Source organism: Anopheles marshallii, chromosome 3 (assembly GCF_943734725.1).
Source record: "Anopheles marshallii chromosome 3, idAnoMarsDA_429_01, whole genome shotgun sequence".
NCBI classification, from domain to species: domain Eukaryota; kingdom Metazoa; phylum Arthropoda; class Insecta; order Diptera; family Culicidae; genus Anopheles; species Anopheles marshallii.
The window spans coordinates 71,788,581-71,810,647 of record NC_071327.1 but is presented as its reverse complement, the minus strand read 5'-3'; the positions used below and the strand labels follow the sequence as shown (position 1 = coordinate 71,810,647).

The following is a 22,067-nucleotide window of genomic DNA, read 5'->3' as shown; positions in this document are numbered from 1 at the left end:
ACGCCGCGTAAATTATCCACCACGCCTAATTGAATCGTTTTCAAAAGACACACAATTTCTGTTATCAACACCCCACACCGTCTCTATCACAATGTACACTGCGGTGCTTTGCAATCAATCGTTATATGTAAAGGTTAGCATTATCTACGCACTGCACTGACTACACGAATGCACATGGATCACGTGTGGTAACGCAGCGCAACACACTCATTCGAAGTTGAATTGGTTTGTGCCAGCAAATGCACCCGCTCGTCACTGGACTGTTCGCGTAGACGTATACACTGGTCGGTGGTTAAAATGAACTGAATGGCAACATGAAACGGTAACAGCCACGAGCTGGATATTTGATGCGATCCGAAATCTACCCCAACATTGTAGATAACTTGCTTCCGTAGAGATGGAAGACGACGTTTTCCACCCTATCACTCCCGTGTGCATTATGGCAACCGGCTTCTTTTCCAACCCTTGCATCGTGCTGTCGATGGTGGTTCATTCGACGGAGCTGTACAAATGTTCGGCGGTTCATTCAACATGGCCCCGTCGCGGCACGCTCGATTAGTGGGCGTTCCCTTCGATGCGCTGCCGGAAAAGTCGACAAAAAACGCTTGCTTTGTTTTCGATTTGTTTTCCAGCACTCGGATCAAATTGCGAGCATCTCCGTGAGCTTGACGATCGAATGTTCGATCACGACGATCCTGTAACTGAACCACGCAACTGCCGTCTTATGTGCTCCATTTACTTCCCCTCATTCCGGACTACAACGGTCGTCCGGTCGGAGAAAATGCGTTCAATTTCATCTGCTTTTTTGTGCCCGGCCGCGCGCATCCTCATTTGTATGAGCGAAACCGAGTGCTCGTGCACAAGGACGGACGAAACAATTGGAATGGATTTTGAATGACCGAGAAAATGGGTTTTATGTAATGTTTTTCCTCCGTGCAGTACGTGCCGCTTCCTCCTCCACTCCATCGGCCACTTCATGTCATTTGTTAGTGCTTTCGCATGCTCGGAACATCGTTGCCAAACGATAAAGTCGCATATGAAGCGCGTATATTGTCGATTAGCAGTTATTAGGGTTCTCGGAACTCGACGCCGGAAGTAAGGGGTTGTTGTGGTGGTTTTTATGATGGCTTCCCGACTCGGGGGCTTACATGGAGTTTGTAACAGGCGCTTGATTAAGATACAGACTGTTTGCTGCTACACACGGTGAGCGAAACGCGCGAGCGGTGTGAGTAATTGGAAATAATCAAGTTTCGATACTTCGCAGCAATGGTACGAACAATTTGAGTTTAATGAGCGGATGCAATTGATAACAACAATTACCGTTTACTGCGAGGAAGTTACCATTACTTTCATCACAGTAATTGCTATAACTACTAGCTTCGAATTTAGTATTAATGATTTTGTACCAGTTGTAATACAAAAATTGCCATAAGTAGCGTTAAATGATACATAAAACATAGTTTAATTTCTGTTCAGCAGTTTTATTGTTACTGGAACATATTTTTTGTTAATTATAGATGATAACACCTTTAAATCGAAATATCCTCGGAAAATGGAATTAAATTCGGATTATTTTAGAAATTGTAACAAAATTTATGTCAAGTGTTAAATGATGATAAACTTTACGTTATGGTCTCAATTGTCTGTAAGGAAGTTGATAGGAAGTTAGGCTTTGCTATATCATAAAAGTTCTCTTCAAATCAGAGTCATCTCTTCAAATAAATAAAAATCATAATACATACTCGTTTTAAATTTCATCGGTCTTTGCTAGTGTTAAATAAATAAAACGGATACATTAAAGCTTAAAATGTGCATTAAGATTTGTAAAATAATCAATGTTCAATAACAACTTTATCTTGATTCATGGTTTATTCTGGCAGTTTGATGGTAAATCTAGCAATTGTAAAAAAATGATTTACAATGATTTTATTGCTTATTCTTAACTATTTTCAAAAACCTATTTAGTTTACTACTACTTTTTGTATGGGACCATTGCATATACCGAATTATTCGTGACGGTAACGCCAGAGATTTGTGGTTCAATTTCAATTTACATTTAAGTTTCGCTACTGCTTTCTCTAAGGGTAATTTGGTTCAAGAAAAGTCTGTAACGGTAGGCCAAGACTTCCTAGTGTTTAAGATTCCAAAAGGAGTACCAACATTTGTGTATTATAATTGTGTATTACATTCAACACATTTACCACCTATTTACCCTCTGTTGTATTCTTAACTATCAAAATATCAATACTAAATTCCAGCAGAAATCTCTTGAATTTTGATTTGTTTGAGTTTTTGGTTTGAGGGTAACTTATGTAATGTTTTGTAAAATTTTTCAACTTTTATGTGTTTCCTATGTTCAGCAATACATCAAGCTTTGATATTTTTTTATTATACCATCTTATGAAAAATAATTTGATGAAACACTAGAAGTACCTTGACTACTTCTCCTACCAAGCAGATTAATTCTATTTGTTGGAAATCATCTTATAACTGATTGCAGATTTTTGTAGTCCCGAAATTAAGTTTAATCGCAGTTTGTGACGGAATTATTGTAATTAATCTGATAGAAACTTCCTCGCAGTAAACGGTAATTGTTGTTATCCATTGCATCCGCTCATTAAACTCAAATTGTTCGTACCATTGCTGCGAAGTATCGAAACTTGATTATTTCCAATTACTCACACCGCTCGCGCGTTTCGCTCACCGTGTGTAGCAGCAAACAGTCTGTATCTTAATCAAGCGCCTGTTACAAACTCCATGTAAGCCCCCGAGTTGGGAAGCCATCATAAAAACCACCACAACAACCCCTTACTTCCGGCGTCGAGTTCCGAGAACCCTAATAACTGCTAATCGACAATATACGCGCTTCATATGCGACTTTATCGTTTGGCAACGATGTTCCGAGCATGCGAAAGCACTAACAAATGACATGAAGTGGCCGATGGAGTGGAGGAGGAAGCGGCACGTACTGCACGGAGGAAAAACATTACATAAAACCCATTTTCTCGGTCATTCAAAATCCATTCCAATTGTTTCGTCCGTCCTTGTGCACGAGCACTCGGTTTCGCTCATACAAATGAGGATGCGCGCGGCCGGGCACAAAAAAGCAGATGAAATTGAACGCATTTTCTCCGACCGGACGACCGTTGTAGTCCGGAATGAGGGGAAGTAAATGGAGCACATAAGACGGCAGTTGCGTGGTTCAGTTACAGGATCGTCGTGATCGAACATTCGATCGTCAAGCTCACGGAGATGCTCGCAATTTGATCCGAGTGCTGGAAAACAAATCGAAAACAAAGCAAGCGTTTTTTGTCGACTTTTCCGGCAGCGCATCGAAGGGAACGCCCACTAATCGAGCGTGCCGCGACGGGGCCATGTTGAATGAACCGCCGAACATTTGTACAGCTCCGTCGAATGAACCACCATCGACAGCACGATGCAAGAGTTGGAAAAGAAGCCGGTTGCCATAATGCACACGGGAGTGATAGGGTGGAAAACGTCGTCTTCCATCTCTACGGAAGCAAGTTATCTACAATGTTGGGGTAGATTTCGGATCGCATCAAATATCCAGCTGGTGGCTGTTACCGTTTCATGTTGCCATTCAGTTCATTTTAACCACCGTCCAGTGTATACGTCTACGCGAACGGACCAGTGACGAGCGGGTGCATTTGCTGGCACAAACTTGCTTGAATTTTGATCAGATGCACAATTTTTTGGCTGCTACATTAATTGTGCAACCAACGATTCCGATAATGCTTTAAAGTACTATTATTTTTTCGCTTTTGTTATTCAAAAACTGTAAATTCTACCACAGAGTGTGAGGAAGATGTTCAATAATAAAACACAACGAAAGTCTCTTTTTATTGCATTCCCTATCGATTTGTGCAAACTCAGTCAAATCCTTCCAAATCAGTATTCCAATATCGTACACGTGTTTGGTCACGTTTTGCTGAGAAATAGAAGATAACTGTCGTATCTATTTTATGTATACAAACGATTAGTATAAAATGTGAAAACTCAGAATTCATACTCTAAAATTTCCGAACGTGTTATAATCTTTTTAAAATGCAGTTAAATTACCTACCAATTTTTCGCGCCATGATTCCTGCCTCTCAACTATGGGCACATACATGTTTCAAATGCACTATGGGATTTCCAATTTAGCGTACTTTTCATAGACCAATTCCAGTCCATAACATCGAATCGCAATTGTTGTTGACTTTGTTTAGAAATGTTGTACATAATTATTACGAGTATTTACAATAAAATCAATCAACAAATACATGTTTGTATTTTTTACACACAGAATTTCCACCAATAACTATGGGCCAAGAATTATTGCCACCATGGTCAAAATATGCTGACAGGTGTCAGTTTTGGCTGTCAATAAAAATTCCACACATGTCATTTCACGATACGTGTGTATGTTTGTGTGCGTGTGTGTTTTCTTCAAGGATGACGATGATAATAACGAGGGTGTTGTGAAAACGAAAAACGAATTACGGAATAAAATCTGCGTGTGTCGAATTGTCGTGCTTGTATCGTTTAATTCTGTTAGCATTGGGAAGTGTGATTAAGTTGTTTCTATCCGTCCGTAAAGATCTCCCCGTTTCCTTTGTATTCAGTTCGCGACTGCGTCACACATTTGCTATGCGTATGATTTTGTTCGCATTTTGCTTGAAGCTTTGTTCCTAGAATTAGTGTATGGGAGCTGCAGCCGTGCATGGCTAGTTGGGTATAATTGTGGCTTCGTTTGTGACGACAAAAATGACCAAGGCGACGCAATCCATCACGGAACTGGTCGGGCAACAGCGATCGATTCCCGCATCAAATTTCCCATCATGTTTCACTCATTAAGGATGCAGTTCTGTGCGTAATCATCGTGCCCAATCTTTTGTGGTGTTTATACTTGGCGCAGTAGCTAAGGGGGGCAAGGGCAAGTGGCAAAAGTGGCATAACGCAAGCAAGGATGGAGAACAATCCGGGCGAATCGTCGGAGGTCGTGTATGGCACGCACGAAGACTCCGCAATGGTGATGTCAGAAAAGGTAAGATAAAACCAAGGAAACAACGAAAAGAACTAGACGGTGCTGCCAAAATCGTATGCACACCGTGCGTTGCTATAGCAGTACCCCCTGTACCGTCGTCGACCCACCCCAAAGGCTTCTGTGTTATCAGTTTCCCAGTGTACACACAACCAAAGCACAGTCGCCGCCCTCGCTGACAAATGAGAATGACCGATTATGCGTTCCGGTTTTGGGTGTCCAGCAGTTCCACTTGGCGCAATGTCTATGGGAAAGCATAGAGTCTAAATCTAATTAGCTGCACCGTGGATATGCCCGGTCGGTTGAATTTTCGTTGCAATCTGGCACCGTACTTGTGGACCGAATGAATAAAGATTGTAATTGGACACCGACGTCGTTTCCGTTGTTTTAGACGCGCAATGACGTCCGTAAATAACTTTAAATCAGTCTTTCAGAACGGATAAGCCTTCGTAAAAACTCCCTAACGTAGTGTACAATATGGAGTGCAAAATTAATTTTATGTAATAAGCATATTGCCCTATCGTTTACTTGTAATGTTTACAACTGCAAGAGAAATGAAACAATGTGCACCATCCGGTCCTTCACTCGCCGTCCAGCACTAGCAGATTGCAATTTTTTCCGGATGAACACTAATCTTTGTTTACGTTTTGTTTGTTACAGGTGCAATCTCTGGCCGGGAGCATTTATCAGGAGTTCGAACGTATGATTCAACGGTACGATGAGGACGTCGTCAAAACACTCATGCCCCTGCTGGTGAACGTCCTCGAATGTCTCGATTCAGCTTACCAAACGAATCAGGAACAAGATGTAGAACTGGAACTGCTCCGAGAGGACAACGAGCAACTCGTGACACAGTACGAGCGTGAGAAGAATGCCCGCAAACAGTCCGAACAGAAGCTGCTCGAGACGGAAGATCTGGCCGAGCAGGAGAACAAAGAGCTGGCCAGCCGTCTCGAGTCGTTGGAAAGTATCGTGCGCATGCTGGAGCTAAAGCACAAAAACAGTATGGACCATGCAAGCAGGCTCGAGGAGCGTGAATCGGAACTGAAGAAAGAATACAGCAAGCTACACGAACGGTACACGGAGCTGTTCAAAACCCACGTTGACTACATGGAACGTACGAAGCTGATGATGGGTAATTCAACGCATTCGCAGGCTGGATCGGCCTCCGAACGGTTGGATGTTTCGCGTTCCCGTTTAATGCCCATGATGCGCTCCACGGGTCCCGTTTCGTACGGGTTTGCTTCTCTGGAAAATTCCACCATGCTCGATACGGAAACGTTATGCAGCGAGGAAGACAGTGGGCCGGATTCGGGACCACCGTCACTGCAGAATGAAATCGAAACGAAAGCCACCGAAAAGGTGGAAGAAGTTGATTCGGCAACGACAACGCCGGGAGATGGTATGGCAACGAGCTCAACCGCGAAGGTGCTCCAGAGTCCGACCACTGGTGGTGTATCGGGCAAAACAACCACAAAGAAGGAGCAACGTTCAGCCAACACACTCTATCAGGAGCTGTCGTTCCAGGATGACAATTTGGAGAGCGAAGAAAACGAAATTACCGGTGCCTGGGTACATCCAGGAGATTATGCATCGTCAGGTATGCGGGTTCTAATGAGGGTTTGCATGGAAGCGTGATGTACTTTTCATCATAAACATGTGCTACATTATGGGCACAAATTTTCAACCAAGCCATTACTACCTCTAGCACGGGTTGCTACAGATTCATTACTATATATTGTCCATGTTCACTGACCATCAACTTCGTTGTATTAAACAGTGTGGTTTTTAACGATTCTTTTTCGCAAAAAAATAATTTAGAATTTTAAATTATTAAGATCTTTTTAATGGCGAATCATGGCACATGTTCAGATAATAACAAACATTTAAGAAACAATCATCTTAACTATTTTTTTAAATTAACATTATGTTTTAATTACAATACATTATAGCATGATCATGCAATACGATTAATTTATGGTATATTTCTTGTTTTTCATCAATCATTAGTTATCGTTTACATGATCTGATTACGATTACATGCGCACACCATCGTTCATGCGTATGGCATGTCGCAAAACACTCTTAACGCTTCTCTCTACTAATTGCTCCTTTTCTTCCATACGCTTTTCTTCTACCTTGCAGCTAACGATAACTTCTTCGGTAAGTACCGCAGATTGCACCTTTTCTAACGTAGTTTTGTTTATGTTACATAGTACTAAAACTTAGTTAAATCGTTTTCGTTGGAAGTTTTTTGTTGATTCGTTTTATTAAACGTCATTCTTTCTTTTATTATCCTTTAAGGCATGGGCAAAGAGGTTGAAAATTTGATCATGGAAAACAACGAGCTGTTAGCGACCAAGTGAGTATTGTAAATCGTTCACATTGATGCCATAATAACAAAACCATTCTCATCTATTTCCACTAGAAATGCACTGAACATCGTGAAGGACGATCTAATAGTGAAAGTGGATGAACTGACGGGTGAAATCGAAATTCTCAGAGAAGAGCTAAATGCGGTAATATTGGCACGCAACAAACTGAAGGCAAAGGTTACCGAGCTAGAAGAGGAACTGAAGAAAACGAAAGCTCAAGTAAAGCAGGCATCATCATCAGCAACCGACCAAGAGGAAGAAGGTGATGTGCCGATGGCGCAGCGCAAACGCTTTACCCGCGTCGAGATGGCGCGCGTTCTGATGGAACGCAACCAGTACAAGGAGCGGTTCATGGAGCTGCAGGATGCGGTACGCTGGACGGAGATGATGCGTGCCTCGCGGGTCGAAACCCTGGATAAGAAATCAAAGCAAGGCATATGGAAGTTTTTTAGTAATCTCTTTAGCTCCAACGATAGGCCAACGAATGAGTCCCCCGGGCGACTTCATCAGCGGTACGGTGGCGTAAGTGCGCAATCGCACGGTGCCGCCTCGCTGCTGCCTGCCATGCCCGAGGGACGAATGCTCATTGGGGCAGGCAATAGTAGCGGTGGTAGTGGTGGTGGAGGCAGTATCGGTGGTTTAGTAGGTGCCGGCACCTCGACTGCCCTCCTACGCAGTGGCCATGCAAGCAACATACTGGTGCTATCGAAGGAACCGGAACTAACGCAATCGGAGCGTGCGATGCAACGGCGCCGGGACCAGTACCGGCAGGTGAGGGCACACGTGCAGAAGGAGGATGGTCGGCTGCAAGCGTACGGTTGGAGTTTACCTAGTCTAAAGCCGGCGAACGCTACGGGCGCGAACGGCGGTGTTGGTGGCGGTGGTATCGGGGGTATTGGACGTCCTACAGGCAGTGGAGTGCCAGTACCGGTTCCCGTATACTGTCGCCCGTTGGCTGAAGCTAGTCCGCATATGAAGGTGTGGTGTGCCAGTGGCGTTAATCTGCAGGGCGGTTACACGAAGGACGGTGGCTGTATTGTGGGTGCGGCTAGCATATTTTATGCGAAAGACACAACCGGTGGCGGTGCACAGATTACCGAACTTACCGCCGACGAAGCTACGGTAGAACCGAAAGATTTGGGTGAACTGTTAGAAAGGAAACTGCTCGCACTCGGTGGTCCAACTTCGCTCGATGCGGACAGTGAGCTAAGTTCGTACGTGTGGATCTGTACCAGCACCCATTCTGCCAGCACGGTTACGGTGATTGATGCTAAAAATCCTTCCGAAGTGTTGGACTCATTTCCGGTGTGTCAGAACCACTTGCTGTGCATATGTACGGTTCGTGGCGCTCTGGAAATGGACTACGCAATGTTGGAAAACAGCGAAGTTACCAAATCGGGTAAGCTTATCAGACTATCGAGTGGTATAGAATCGATTATAATTGATTCACATATTTCCCTGTAGGTAAAATGCTTGAAAAACCCGGTGAATCTCCTGATGATATCGGCAAGGTTGCGTATGAAAGGGTCGTACGCACACACGTCGATTCTGCAACTACATCGACAGATGAGGGCAAAGTTACAGAGCAAGCACAAGAAGTGGTACCACCTTCGGACACAGGACCGGAACAAGCTACCGAAGTTAGTAACGACCGTGATCTTAATCATAACAGTAAGGTAATGGTTATTGCTGTTTGCATGATCGTTTCGGTTCGATTTGATTCTAATGTATTCCATTTTTTGTGTAGCCCTCTGATGAAACCTCGGATAATATCAACCTGGACACAAAAGAAATTGCGATTGCGGTGGATGGTAATGATAATACGATCGGTGAGACGACCTCCTCGCCCAGCAGGCAACAGCAGTCGGCGGCTGCGATCGAGGAATCCATTTCCTCGATCGGACCGACGATGTGGCTGGGTGCCCAGAATGGTATGCTCTATGTGCACAGTTCCGTCGCAAGATGGAACGTGTGTTTGCACAAAATTAAACTACCAGACTCGGTTCTATCGATCGTGCACGTAGAATCGCGTGTTATCGTAGCGCTCGCGAACGGTACGTTGGCCGTATTTCGCCGACAGGTAAATGGCGAATGGGATCTCAACAGTTACCATCTGTTAACGCTCGGTTCGCCGAAATATTCCGTGCGCTGTTTAACGATCGTCGGTGATAAGGTTTGGGCCGCACATCGCAACAAGATCCACGTGATCGATCCAATCACGCTGTGCATTCTTAAATCGTTCGAAGCGCATCCTCGCAAGGAAAGTCAAATCCGGCAGATGGCAACTACGGGGTTGGGTGTGTGGGTATCGATAAGGTAAGTCAGACAGAGAGAAGGGACCGCATGTGGTAGATGGTAAGTGTTAAACGACTTTTCTTTCTTTATTAGATTGGACTCCACGTTAAGGCTGTTTTCGGCGGAAACGTACGATCATCTGGAAGATATCGACATTGATCCCTACGTGTCGAAGATGCTGGGAACTGGCAAGCTAGGATTTTCCTTTGTACGCATTACCGCATTGTTGGTATCGTGCAACAGGCTGTGGATAGGTATGCTTTAGATTCGTGAATGACTTCTGTCCATTTGGATTACTCATATATCTCGAATTTTAGGAACCGGTAACGGTGTAGTGATTTCCGTTCCACTGACTGATGCAAGCGGGGCTTCCAACACACCGTACTCCCCGCGGTTCGCCAATGCTCAACTTTCGTTCCATGGGCACCGCGACGCAGTGAAGTTTTTCGTGTCCGTACCGATGAACCCACCCAATCAGGGGTTACCGACCACGTCGAAGGATATGCTGGTTATATCCGGTGGAGAAGGATACATCGATTTTCGGTTAGGTAAGTACCGTGTGGAGGTGCCGCTTTATTAACCTACTTCAGATTATGCTGATGCTTTATAGGTTTAGATAAATAAGCAGAAACAATGTTTTTAAAATGCTTGTTATTTTGTCAAATTTGTCAAAAATTTAACGTTAAGCTGTCCAGACATAGAAAATGAATACGTTCGGACGATCGCATGCGCTGCACGTTTGTTCTGATTGACTATAGAACCACTTTGAAATCGTATAATGTTAAATGTTCTATTGTAAGTTAATTTAATATCTGACAAATTTGCTACTAGTTGCATGTGCCTGCATAAAATCGTTATTATTTTATTCTTAAGAGTACAATAATTCGCAACCGATTATGATTTAATGCTGTGCAGAGGAAATGCATAATCCGCATAGTTATTTGTTTACCGCATAAATATGTCTGCTGCAAGGCAACACATAATATATATATGAATTGTCTTTTTCAACCATTTAGCGTTAAGTGCCAGCGAGGATAATACTTTAAAAAATGTGTTTTCAAAATATTTCTGATTTATATTTTAACTGTCTCTGTTGGAATGATACATAATAATCTAATTGAGTTTGCCGTCTTATCGTAGGCTGAATAATAGTCCTTATTCCGTGTCCTATAGATGTTCGTAAAACATTGATATACAAATGTATCGCTTTAGTTCCACTCCGTCACATTATTGTTCTTTCTTCCCTTTTTCTCTTTTTTCCCTCTCTTTTTTTCTTTCTCTCTTCTAGAAGAAATAGTAGAAGATGTATGCGATGCCGCAACACACTTATTAGTTTGGCGTGTTAGTTCATCGTATGATGATGATTTATCTGTTTGTAGCTAAAATTAGCAAAACTTCCATAGAAGAAAGTATAGTGAAAATCAAAACCAAACACAAAAAAGGGAACCAGTTCCACAAAACGGTCCACAAGAAAACCCCCCAATTACGAAACAAAACACAAGTATCCACCCCCTATAATTCACGAACATATTTGCAAAAGGTATGTTGCTTTTAGTTTGTTTTTTATTCGTTTTTGATATTGTTTTTTTTTCTACTTGTCTGCTTTGTCGGTTCCTTTCACACATCTACGGTTATCGTGTATGCTGGGTTTATGAAGGATGTAAAGTTAGTTACTCTTGGGGTTTGCTTTATCATATTGTATATTTGCGCTTTTGCTTTAAAAAGGTTAGTTTTTTGTACTCCCTGTTTGTATATATGCTTGGGAAGGTATGGGGTGTTTTTTATACGAGCCTAGTCGTTCGGAGTTTACGCTATGTAATCATGGCGTTTTATTGTAGAATTTGGTTTTAAATTGTATTGTTGTTTAATAGATGGATATTTATAACCGTGAAAAAAGGCCAATAATTGAATAAATTAATATTGTTACTTCATTTTATGAACAAGATAATATATTTTGTAAAATAGTCATAATATTAAATTGATTTAAATTAGGTGAAATGTTGTTTTCATTGATCAGTTGCGTCAGTTTAAAATTGATGGTTTTGAATTATCGGTTCTTTAGTGCTATATCTTCAATGTATATTTTCAATAGTAATAGATTTTGAAATCGATTTTTTTTTCAACTTGCTCTAACATATCTTTCCCTTTTTCTCTATCTCTGGTACTATTATCGGTTTTGTAGAAAACATGTTACATTTAAATAAATTATGGTTGCTTTTATCTCAAAACAAACTTTCATATCTAGTCGAACGTTTGTTGTTCGATATCTCTGTGTAATATAATGTGAAGTGAAGTTTGCCCATTGTGTGTGCGCGTAAATTAAAAAATAAAAATTTGTATTTCAATTTTATTCTCTTTCTTTCCCGCATTTTTTTTTCTTCCCAGGTGACGGTGATATGGAGGCCAGTGTTGAACTCGAACCGAACCAAACCATAGAGAATCGCAATGAAAAGAGCTACATTATCGTGTGGAAAGTCAGCAATCGTTAGGTCGGACTTCGGGTGCAAACGATAAGCTTACTCAGTATAATCATGGCTTTACTTTAGACAACTCTACGCATAACCCCTGAAGGCGAGAACAAATTTACTTACTTCTTGTACTCTAGATACACTAAACCCGCTGCTGCATGATGCTGATGGCAAGCAAAAGCTCACACATACACATACAACAAATCATCCAACTAATAGATGCCGTGTCAGAGGAACGGTACAAGTATTGCCCCTAGTGTTGTTCCAGGTCTGTGGCCGGTTGTTCTTTTTAACGCGTTGTGTAGTGTCAGTTCATTTTGCATAAAATAGTAATACTGTAGAGAGTTAAACAACCCTCCCCACAAACGTATAGACGAAATTTGAAGCGTAACATTTGTTTAATCAAACATTTTATGTACTATCTAAATCCAGTCCCTGTCAAACATCCATCTACACCACTGGAGATGTTGGGGAGGAAGTTTTTACGGCAATGGATTTGTTGTGGCGTTTTACAAATTGTGTATTAGCAAACCATGAAGCTAAGTTAGTGTGAAAGAACAGAACGGTAACCAATAACTCCCTGTCCCTTCCTTCCCTAACACGCCAAAGAATAAGTTTAACAGAGCGTTTGTGTCCCTATCGATACTACGGAAAGGAGGACACATTGCAACAGTCGGACAAGCGCTATACACATATACTATTATTACGAGCAAAATTGTGTGCGATGGTTATTTTGTATTATGCGTAACAATACCATTAATATTTATCACAACAGTAGTAGTAGCGGTATGGCGAGCTAAATGATGGGGCGATTATGAAAACCACAGCAGATGCATACACAGACTTACAAGAAAAGATCGCAAAGCTTGTGCTACACATACAAAAGGAAGACTAGCATAGTTGCTAATACAATTTCAACAACTTCCCTTTTCCCCTTTTCATAAAAAAAGTGAGCTCATTTGTTTTAATTGTGTATATATTAACAATGTTATCCTATGAGTTGTATTTAATTTTCTAAAGTAAGTTTCCCGGTATAAGTCGTTTTCACCTGTGTAATGTAGTCATTTTAATGGTGTTATATTTTTAAGATTGTTTTTATTGTTTCGTTTAATTAAGTTCTGTCCCAACAACAGTCGATCAGTTAGGAAATATGGTTTTAAACACTTTAAACAGTCAACACAGTGATCGTAGGCAAAGTTAGATAATTTTAAAACTTGCATATGTATGCGGAAGACGTTACAAGGTAGAACATTACCTTTTTACGTTACAATGTTTTAGTTCTTCGGTTGATAATGTTTTTGCAAGTTGCAACTGTAGTGGAACCATTATTCAAATTTCTATTAAACCGTACGTTAGTTAAACCGCAACATGCTATTTAGGATGCAGTTCTTACAGCTTTGCTGCTACGCCGGCTGCACTTACTAAGCTATGTTTTAATTTGTTCGAATATTGCGTACATAATTTTGTTAGCGTACCACACCCGAAAGACGAAAGTTGAGCGATAAAATCTGTAATGTAAAAACTACCCATTTGAAAACAGAAAAAAACAGCAAATACAAGTAACCAATGCATTAATAATTAAGTTATTTATTCCTAATTACGGAACGGTGTGAAATGCATTCGAACGAAGTGGAGTTCTCCTGGAAGGTGGTTGCCAAAAAAGAGTTCTTGGTGGTTGCAAATGCTATTTGTGACGTTATCTGTAGTAATGCATTAAACAATAATAAAGAATCATTAAACAATAGGTAAGTATTGTTGAGTCGTGTTCTTTTCTTTTTGCTTGATTTGATTATCAGGTGCATTATGCTACACTTCAACCATTTAGCGGTGTTCGTCTACTGAAAAAGTTTTTTAATCGCTTACTATCGGGTGAAAACGTTCACAAGAAGCGTCTGAAAAACATACCGGCCTGGGTTGTTCGGTGTCCGGGCTAATGACATTACCACCCCATCGGATCGTGACGAACTATCTGATGCTTTCCATGATAGGTAAAGGTTATGTACAGCTTTTAGAACTCATCTTTGTAGCTTTATCATTGTCATGTCGCATATTGGCCAGGCATGTATGGGGTGACAACGTAATTAAAATGACACCGGACAATCTCGCTTGAAGAGTGGTTGAAAAATTGTTGAACTGGAAAGGCGTGATAATTTGGTTGTTTTTGTCCTTATCGTGAGAATGAATGTATTGTACATTATTTGAATTCATAACACGTATTTTCGTGTCGTGAATAATCAACAATAATATTTTTTCCAAATCTGTTGTAACAACATATTTTTGAAATTCAAAGTAGCGTTGTCAAACATCCCGCGGGAAATAGCGCCCAACTAGCACGAGCAATTTCAGCGTCATTCGGTATAAACAGTTGGAGTCGCTCGCACGCTCTTTCCAGCTCATTTGCGTTTGATGAAGAAGGTCAATCTAGTAGTCAAGCATTGACTACTAGAAGTTCGTACCGATAGTTAAACAATAGAGGTGGTGAAGTTCAAGTGAAACTGAGCGGTGAGGAATGCAGTTCTGGAGTGAAACCGTAGATAGCTGACAACATGGATGGAAGCGGCCAAATCAACGCAGTTGGTGATGTTAATTTATCAAGGAACCTGGCACGCGGTATCCCCATCGCCGGGAGAGATGGTATAAAGCGATGTCAGTATGCGAGCATTAGCCATCATTTGGTTGGGAATTGAACCAACAATGTATGAATGAAAAACTGTATGAATTGTGCCGAAAAGCGTCGCTTAAACCCTGCTAGAGGGGCCCCGAAGTGTATCACAAGGGGCCTCTCGAGAAGCATCCATAACCACCACCCCCCCCCCCCTCCCCCTCCGAAAAAAAACCGATTGATTCGGGAGCATTTGTTTTCACATGATGGGGACTTCAATGAACGGGAAGAGAGGATAATAGTTCATAGTTGTCTAAATCGATAAGACAATGTTTGATTCGTTCCTTGTCGTTAAAGAGCAAAAGATACTTGGAATTTTGATAATAAAAATGTTTATTTATTCGATTTTCGATAAGTCTAATTTAATTTAAGTTGTCCGAATATGTTCAGCACAAGAAGATATTCACACAGGAGTCTATGGAGCTGAGCTGATAGTGTATGGTGACACTACATGACTTAAATGTTCTGACACGTTATAAAATAAACAAGTAGTAGTTACGAATGTGCTTCTTACATCTGATAGTACAACACAACATACAACAACGGGGAAAATATAGAAACTTAATCAAAACATAACAATATAAATAATGTCTCCATAACTTATAAACTTACCGCATCGATTCCTTATTACAAAGAAGTGCATCATGGACGAAAGCAAACACAAGAAAATGGACGATTCGTACTGTCTATTTATTTAGCGAACACATTTCACCGCGGTTCCTTCGTTTTAGTTGTTTCTTCCCCCGTTTTTTTTTTTTCACTTTGGACTATAAATATATTAACGTTTATTTACAAATATTAGTTGTTGTTGTTGTTTTTTTTTGTTGTAATTTTTGTTGCAGAATTTTCGTCTTCACGCGAATCTTTTTTTTTCTCCTTTTTTTTTGTCAGATTTTGCTGTCCGGTTTTGCTGCTTTAATTCCACGATTTTTATTTTCTTCTATTCTCAATTTCACAACCATTATGTAATGAAAACTTGCTGGGAAGCATAAATTATGATTATCTTATTCCTTTTTCTGTGTGTTTTTTTTATCTTCCTCTCTTTCTTTTTTCTCCTTTTAGCTTTGTAATATCGAGCAGTGTGTTTCGCTTTGTTTTTCTTTGTTTCGGTGTTTCGATTTAAAGTGTGTTTCATTGTTTTTTCTTTCTTTCTTTTGTTCGTGTTTAAATTTCTAGCGTTTGTGTTACTCATGTTATACAATAGAATGGCACAACAATTATTTTCAATTTTCCTATTTGTGTTTCAGTGTACGTGTTTGTATGTATGTACCCTCCATTTCGGTTTTATGTCTACTTATTCGCATGCGATGTTTGCTGTTTTTTTACCTTCATTTTTTTTTGTGTATGTGTTTGTGTGGAAATTTTTAATCACACCGTTTATTAGTATATCGAGAAGCGGTTCTACCTCTAGCTTCGTGATCGTACTCGTGGATTGCCGTTCAGCTTAAAGTAACACTAACCCAAAACACGTTGCACGTTGTAATTTCAATTCGAGCAAAAATTCCGACACCATAATAAAAAAAGAAAATCACCCACACACACACACAAGTATAAGGAAGACGCACAGTAACAAACTCAATACGGCATAAAATGCCGCTTTTTTGTATCCCTTTCTAATTGGACTCTGGCACAAGTGTGCCAGTAAGTATAGCAATTAAAATTGCGCGGAAAGCACCGAGGAAGAATTTTTGTTGCACAATTTTGCGAAGACTTCTTGAGAGGCATTTCCTTCGGTAACGAACAAAACCAAACCAATACCGGCGTTCGCACCGTGTTGGCACAAACGCAAACAGAGCCCATGGTAAGCAAATGCGACAACGCCACTCGGTTTGTCACCACACGGAACGTTTTTCAGTACCGTCACCCTAAACTATTGAGGCGCGCCATCGCCATGTGTTGTTTAAATATCTGTTTTGCATCTGTATTCCTTTTGCAGCCTGTGGTGGACGAAAACCGTACTTTTCTTATATGACTTTATATGCTGCACAAACTAGAAGTAGTCGTTTCGATGAATATATTTTACACGTGGGGGGTAAGCGGCACCAGGGTTTCTGGATTTTCCTCATGATTGCGCCACATTATGCAGTGTTTGCTTTCCTTCTCTCATCACCTCGACATAATTGCTTATTTAACGTTGTTATCTTCTGTGTGTGTGTTTTTTTTTGTTTAGTTTCATTGTTTTTCATTGCTGGATTGCTCTTCTGTAATTCTAACAACTATGACGTGAAATAACTATGAAAATTTCTCGACTTTGTTCCACCGCTATCTGCTCGCTCCTGGCGTTTGCCTAATGCCCACACTCACTCACACACACACACACACACAGAGGCGAGCATCCTTTCACAACATAACGCACATCTACGCCGGTCTACCAAATTCACCACACACATACACACACACACTTATACACCTCCACCACACCTAATTGCGTGTACGTTAGCGGTACATTTTGTTACATTTGTTTGCGGTGTTACACGTCGTTCTAACCATCTGAGTTCTTAATTGCAGCTGTTGAATGTGGCGCGGGGTCGGCGGGGAGCCTTTCTCACTCACAGCGTCATCGCCCGCAAGGGCCCACAATGTGTCGGGTCCTGTTTCAACCACACGCGCCAATTAAGCCGGGCGTTACAATCTGGAAGAGAAGGTCCTTCTTGCTTGTTGAGCGCTGTTGTCCACGCGTGTTGCGTACTGAGTGTTCCGATTCCGAATATGTAGTTGTGAGTTACGCATCATAACCTAAAACGTCAAAACCCGGTCACGGTGGCGGCTGGTTGTTTAAGCGTTCATATACGATCTTTATACTTAGCGAGAATAATGTAACTAAATCCTAGGCGTTTCGCTTCATTTGTAGACACAGTTTTGTGCGCACGGCTGCGCACACACTAAGCGCTATGTTAAAGGTTGTAAGTGTTGTTTTGTTGTATTGTTTTTTTTTTATGTTGTTGCTGTTTTTGCAATGGTTTTTGCTTTTTTGTTGGTGGTGGTGCCATGTGCTTTTTTTTTTGTTTGGTTTTGATTCGCTGTTTTAGTTTTCGATTTCGATTGTTTTGTTTTGATTTTGCTACCATTTTACACTTAAATAGACGGTTTTAAAGGAGACGAAAAAACTCACTCATCAGTTTCGTTATTGTAAGTATAGGACTGTTTCAGTTTTCGTTAATCAATTCATTTGATTTTTGTTTTGCTTTGCTTTTCTCTTTTTTTTTCTTCTCTTTGGTAATTCCTTACCTCACACACGTTCCACGCTCTCTTTTATTTCCTTCCGTTTGTTTTTTTTTAAATGTATTTAACCTTCCTGCATATACCCAGTTTGCCATTGGATGACTTTAGTTTCAGTTTATATATTTTTGTTGTTGTTGTGTGTATGTTTGTATGTCTTTTTTGTTTTGTTTCGCAAATACGCATGTGCGTCCATTTCATTGTCTCTTCCGAAAGCTCCTTAAACGTGTATACCTCGAACAGTAGTATCATTCGCTTCGATTGCCATTTGCTTTTATAGTTAGATGTTCGTAACGCCAGCATCACTACCAGCCCACTGCTGTAAAATAGAGTATTCCGTTGACCGCCGCATAATGTTTCTTTGCCGTTTCGTTTCATTTTGTTTGTATTATTGACCATTTTCCTGTGATGTACTCTGCCAGAATCGTGCCTTTCGTGTGTGTCTTTTGTTTTCTTCGTTTTGTTGCTCTTTTTGCTGCACTATTTTACCATATTTCTCTGATATGTCTATGTATTTAGAACCTATCAGTTACTGTACTGTCCATCTACTAATGCGGTGCGAGAGACACACGGCAATTCGAAGTCGCAATATTAGGCAATAAAGTTTTCCTTTTGTTGTTGTTGTTGTTTGCAAAAATTCGGCTAGCGCGCGTACAACTAAACTATACCACACAAACACAACAATTTCGTTACCTAACGCAGAGTGGAAACAAGTCTCACACAACATTTATATTAATTTTTTTTGCCCGTTTTTGGTTTTGTTTTGTTCTCGGTTTTGGTTCACCCTAGCTGTGCACACTTTACTCATTGGGCACGTTAGCTTCGCTTGGTTTGTCCTCGTCGGAATCGAGCGACAGACAGTTCCGCAGGAAGTCCTCCATCGAACGGTACACGTGCTCAATTACGCCGGTCAGATCGTGACCTTCGTCAGCGTAGCTCTGGAAGGGAGAAGGTGAACAAGAAAAAAAAAATAATGCGATTACTGTTAGACCCGGCACTGTACAGGCGGCTCATTAACGGGAGCAAAATCTAAGTTAATTAAAGACTGCACAAGATGCAAAAGAAAAACGAAATAATCAAACTAAGTTTTGTTGTTGTTGTGAAATGGACAATATTCAACAAAGTACTAGGCTATGGTGTGTGGTTCGTGTGTCATTAAATTGAGTATAAATATTAAAACATGCTCATCCGGAGTACGCTGGTAGTGTAGTTTGGCATAGTTTTTTTTAATTAGCCTCTTTTGTTGTCGAGGATAGAAACGAATTAAACAAAAAAACAATTACAGGGGGGCAGATGATTCTGGGAATACAGTTTGACGCGCACCAGTAGGCGCTGAGTGCTTTCAGATCGATAGGAGGCTTTGAGTTTTCGTCACGGTGCAATGGAGGCGCCCAGTCACACCGTGTAACTCATGGCCGGCTACGTAGCCTGTGTTCACCACGGGGAGGTTCCACAGCCTCTCTACATCCTGAAATTGTCTCCATCTGACTTCTTATTGATTCCACGGTTGATGTAAAAAAATGTCAAAGCAACCCTTAAGGACATCCCAACAGAGACCCACGAAGACGCCTTCAGGACCTGGTATTGGGGGAAGTATTGGAAGACCACGAACATTTATTGATGTAAGATGAGCCTATTTCCAAGCCCTAATAACTTTCATTTCCGCACTTGAATTTTTATTTGAATTTTTAAGCGTGGTGCGATGGAGGCGCCCAGTCAAACTAAGGTTCATGTGGCTGACTACATCTGGGGGATGGTATTAACCTCGGTGTAGTTGCACAGATTCTAATTTGTCTGATCTTGATTGCTTCATTCTTCTTTCCACGGAACTGGGACGTGATTAATGATATCCAAATGAACATCAAAAAAGTCCTTCAGGACATCCTAACAGAGGCCCACGAAGACGCCTTCAGGGCTTGGAAGCACCGTATTCGAAGACCACAAAGATTTATTGATGATCGTTAAAGTTCAATACTGATCCGACGAATAAAAGTTGCCCCATTTTTACTCATACATTTTTTTTGTGTTTCCAACAGGGTGCGATGGAGGCGCCCAGTCAAACTGAGGTCCTCTTGACCCTTTTTGCCCTATGTGACACGTTTTTACCTCGGCATGGTTGCAGAGACCCTCTATATCATGAACTTGTACAACCTTGATCTGTTCTTGCTTGGTTTCACAGGACTGGGACTCGATTGAAGATATCCAAAAGAATGTCAAAACAACTCTCAAGGACATCCCAACAGAGGTCAAAACGGCTTCACGGCTTACTAAACTTTTCGGCAAGCATGTATTGATGCAGAATGTGCCTATTTTGAGAATTATTAAAGAATAAAACTTTTTTTTTTCTTTCGAAATTCATTATCATTATTGTTGGAAAAGTTCCTATACATCCGTTAAAGCTTCTTGGACAATCGCCTATACCTTGACCATTAAAGGAACCTATTAAGCTTAAGTGAGGTGAACGAAGCTCCCTCGAATGCACTGCTCCCTTTAATGAGCGAACGCAAGTAAGCTCTGCCAAAAGAGCAACCAAACACTAATCACAATTTGCATCACAGATCCTTTTTCGTCGTACAACAAAGTGTCGGGTGGATATGGTAATCTAGAAAAGAAAACAATATAACTTGCTAAAAGGGCAAACTCATTCAAACTAGAGAAGCGAAGAGAAGCGTAACAAACATAATCGAAATATGCACTAACAAAAAAACAATCTATCAAAATCGAACGGATTGCTACCGAAGAAGGAACAGAATCTAAACATAATGCCACCTATATGGAATGTCACTACTGAATTGGGAAAAATATCACAAAACCAAACGCTCAAACACACGCATACAATTTTGAAATCGTAAAATAAGTGGCAATTCGTAAAGCAGATAAAGAAATATAGTGTTTGATTATGTTGGGGCCGGAGGGTAAGAAAACAAAAAAATGTACAGCTAAAACTTATATGATAACCGAAAAAAACGTAGGGCACACTAAATGTAATCAGTCGAACAGCTGCATTGGTGAGCGTATATTGAGAGCGAACTATTTTTTTTTTGTTTAATCGTACTATAGTGAATGAAAAATGTTTTGGCCAATCATCTAGCTAACGCTAACTTGTTTGTATTTGTTTGTTAATGTTATCATTGTTTACGTATTGGAGCTAAGGCGTTCATAAGGATAACAAAAATCTATGCAATCAGTAGTTTTTCACCTGCACCAGAACTCGGGAGCGCATTACTATACGATGTCCTTTCCAGGCAATTAAATTTCGTAGCAGTCAACGCACGCATTACGCAAAGAAGAGTCGTATGATGTAGCATGTTTTGATTGCACTCAGAAGCTCGGTCAATATTTGGTCTATTAGCCGTACGAAAGCGCGGATTTTTTTTTGCTTAATGTTACACATTTAGGTCATTGTTTTCGGTAGGCGCCTTTTAGCAATACCCCATCTAGCGCCCAGCAAACGGTGGTTGGCACCGGTCGCTGCCGTCCTTCACCCACCACGGGGAAGCGCGGATACACTTACCAGATATCGAAATATCGTCCCAGACTCGGAGAGGGAACGTGCGAGCTGTATACCGTGCTGGTACGGTGCAGTGACATCGGCTAGACCGTGTATGAGGAAGTACGAATACGACGGAATTTGGCGCCCCTTTTGTGTGGCGTCCGCCTCGACGTACGCTTTGTAGTTTTCGGCCGGCACACCGAGTATGCGCTCGGTAAATATGGAATCTGCAAGCGGGCAAACAACAACAAAACCACCGTTTGCATGAGTAATGTAGGTGAATGTAGCACACACACACACACACATACACTCAATACTTACTGTAGTACAACCAGTCCGTAATGGGCGATACCGAGATGCCACATTTGAAGACGTGCTGCTGTGAGCCGAGTATCATCGCGGTGACGTATCCGCCATAACCCCAGCCCCACACACCGACACGGGTTTCGTCGAGAAATTTCAGCGTGTCCAGTAGATACCTGTGCGAATGAGCAACAAAACGGAATAGAGA

The 22,067-nt window shown here is 41.2% G+C and overlaps 2 protein-coding genes across 2 annotated transcripts in view; one reads left to right on the top strand and one right to left on the bottom strand.

Annotated features, from left to right (window-relative positions):
- The first annotated feature begins 4,969 nt into the window (after positions 1-4,969).
- Positions 4,970-12,203, top strand: LOC128714792 (JNK-interacting protein 3). Its single transcript, XM_053809672.1, has 10 exons — positions 4,970-5,047; positions 5,705-6,644; positions 7,190-7,207; positions 7,349-7,406; positions 7,473-8,818; positions 8,884-9,095; positions 9,167-9,735; positions 9,808-9,968; positions 10,032-10,262; positions 12,100-12,203. The coding sequence occupies exons 1-10, from the start codon at positions 4,970-4,972 to the stop codon at positions 12,201-12,203; spliced, it is 3,717 nt and encodes a 1,238-aa protein (XP_053665647.1).
- A 6,660-nt stretch (positions 12,204-18,863) lies between these two features.
- LOC128711204 (dipeptidyl peptidase 4) overlaps positions 18,864-22,067 on the bottom strand; it is a 6,784-nt gene continuing 3,580 nt past the window's right edge. The window contains exons 14-16 of the mRNA XM_053806070.1: positions 21,878-22,035; positions 21,578-21,783; positions 18,864-19,001 (exon numbers count right to left, since the gene is read on the bottom strand). Of these exons, the coding sequence (XP_053662045.1) occupies positions 18,864-19,001; positions 21,578-21,783; positions 21,878-22,035 (502 nt within the window). The remainder of the gene's footprint in view (positions 19,002-21,577; positions 21,784-21,877; positions 22,036-22,067) is intronic.

Coding starts and splice junctions, on each gene's coding strand:
- LOC128714792 (XM_053809672.1), top strand. CDS start 4,970: ATGGAGAACAATCCGGGCGAATCGTCGGAGGTCGTGTATGGCACGCAC. Junction 7,407..7,472: donor AACGAGCTGTTAGCGACCAA/GTGAGTATTGTA, acceptor TATTTCCACTAG/AAATGCACTGAACATCGTGA. Junction 10,263..12,099: donor ATACATCGATTTTCGGTTAG/GTAAGTACCGTG, acceptor TTTTCTTCCCAG/GTGACGGTGATATGGAGGCC.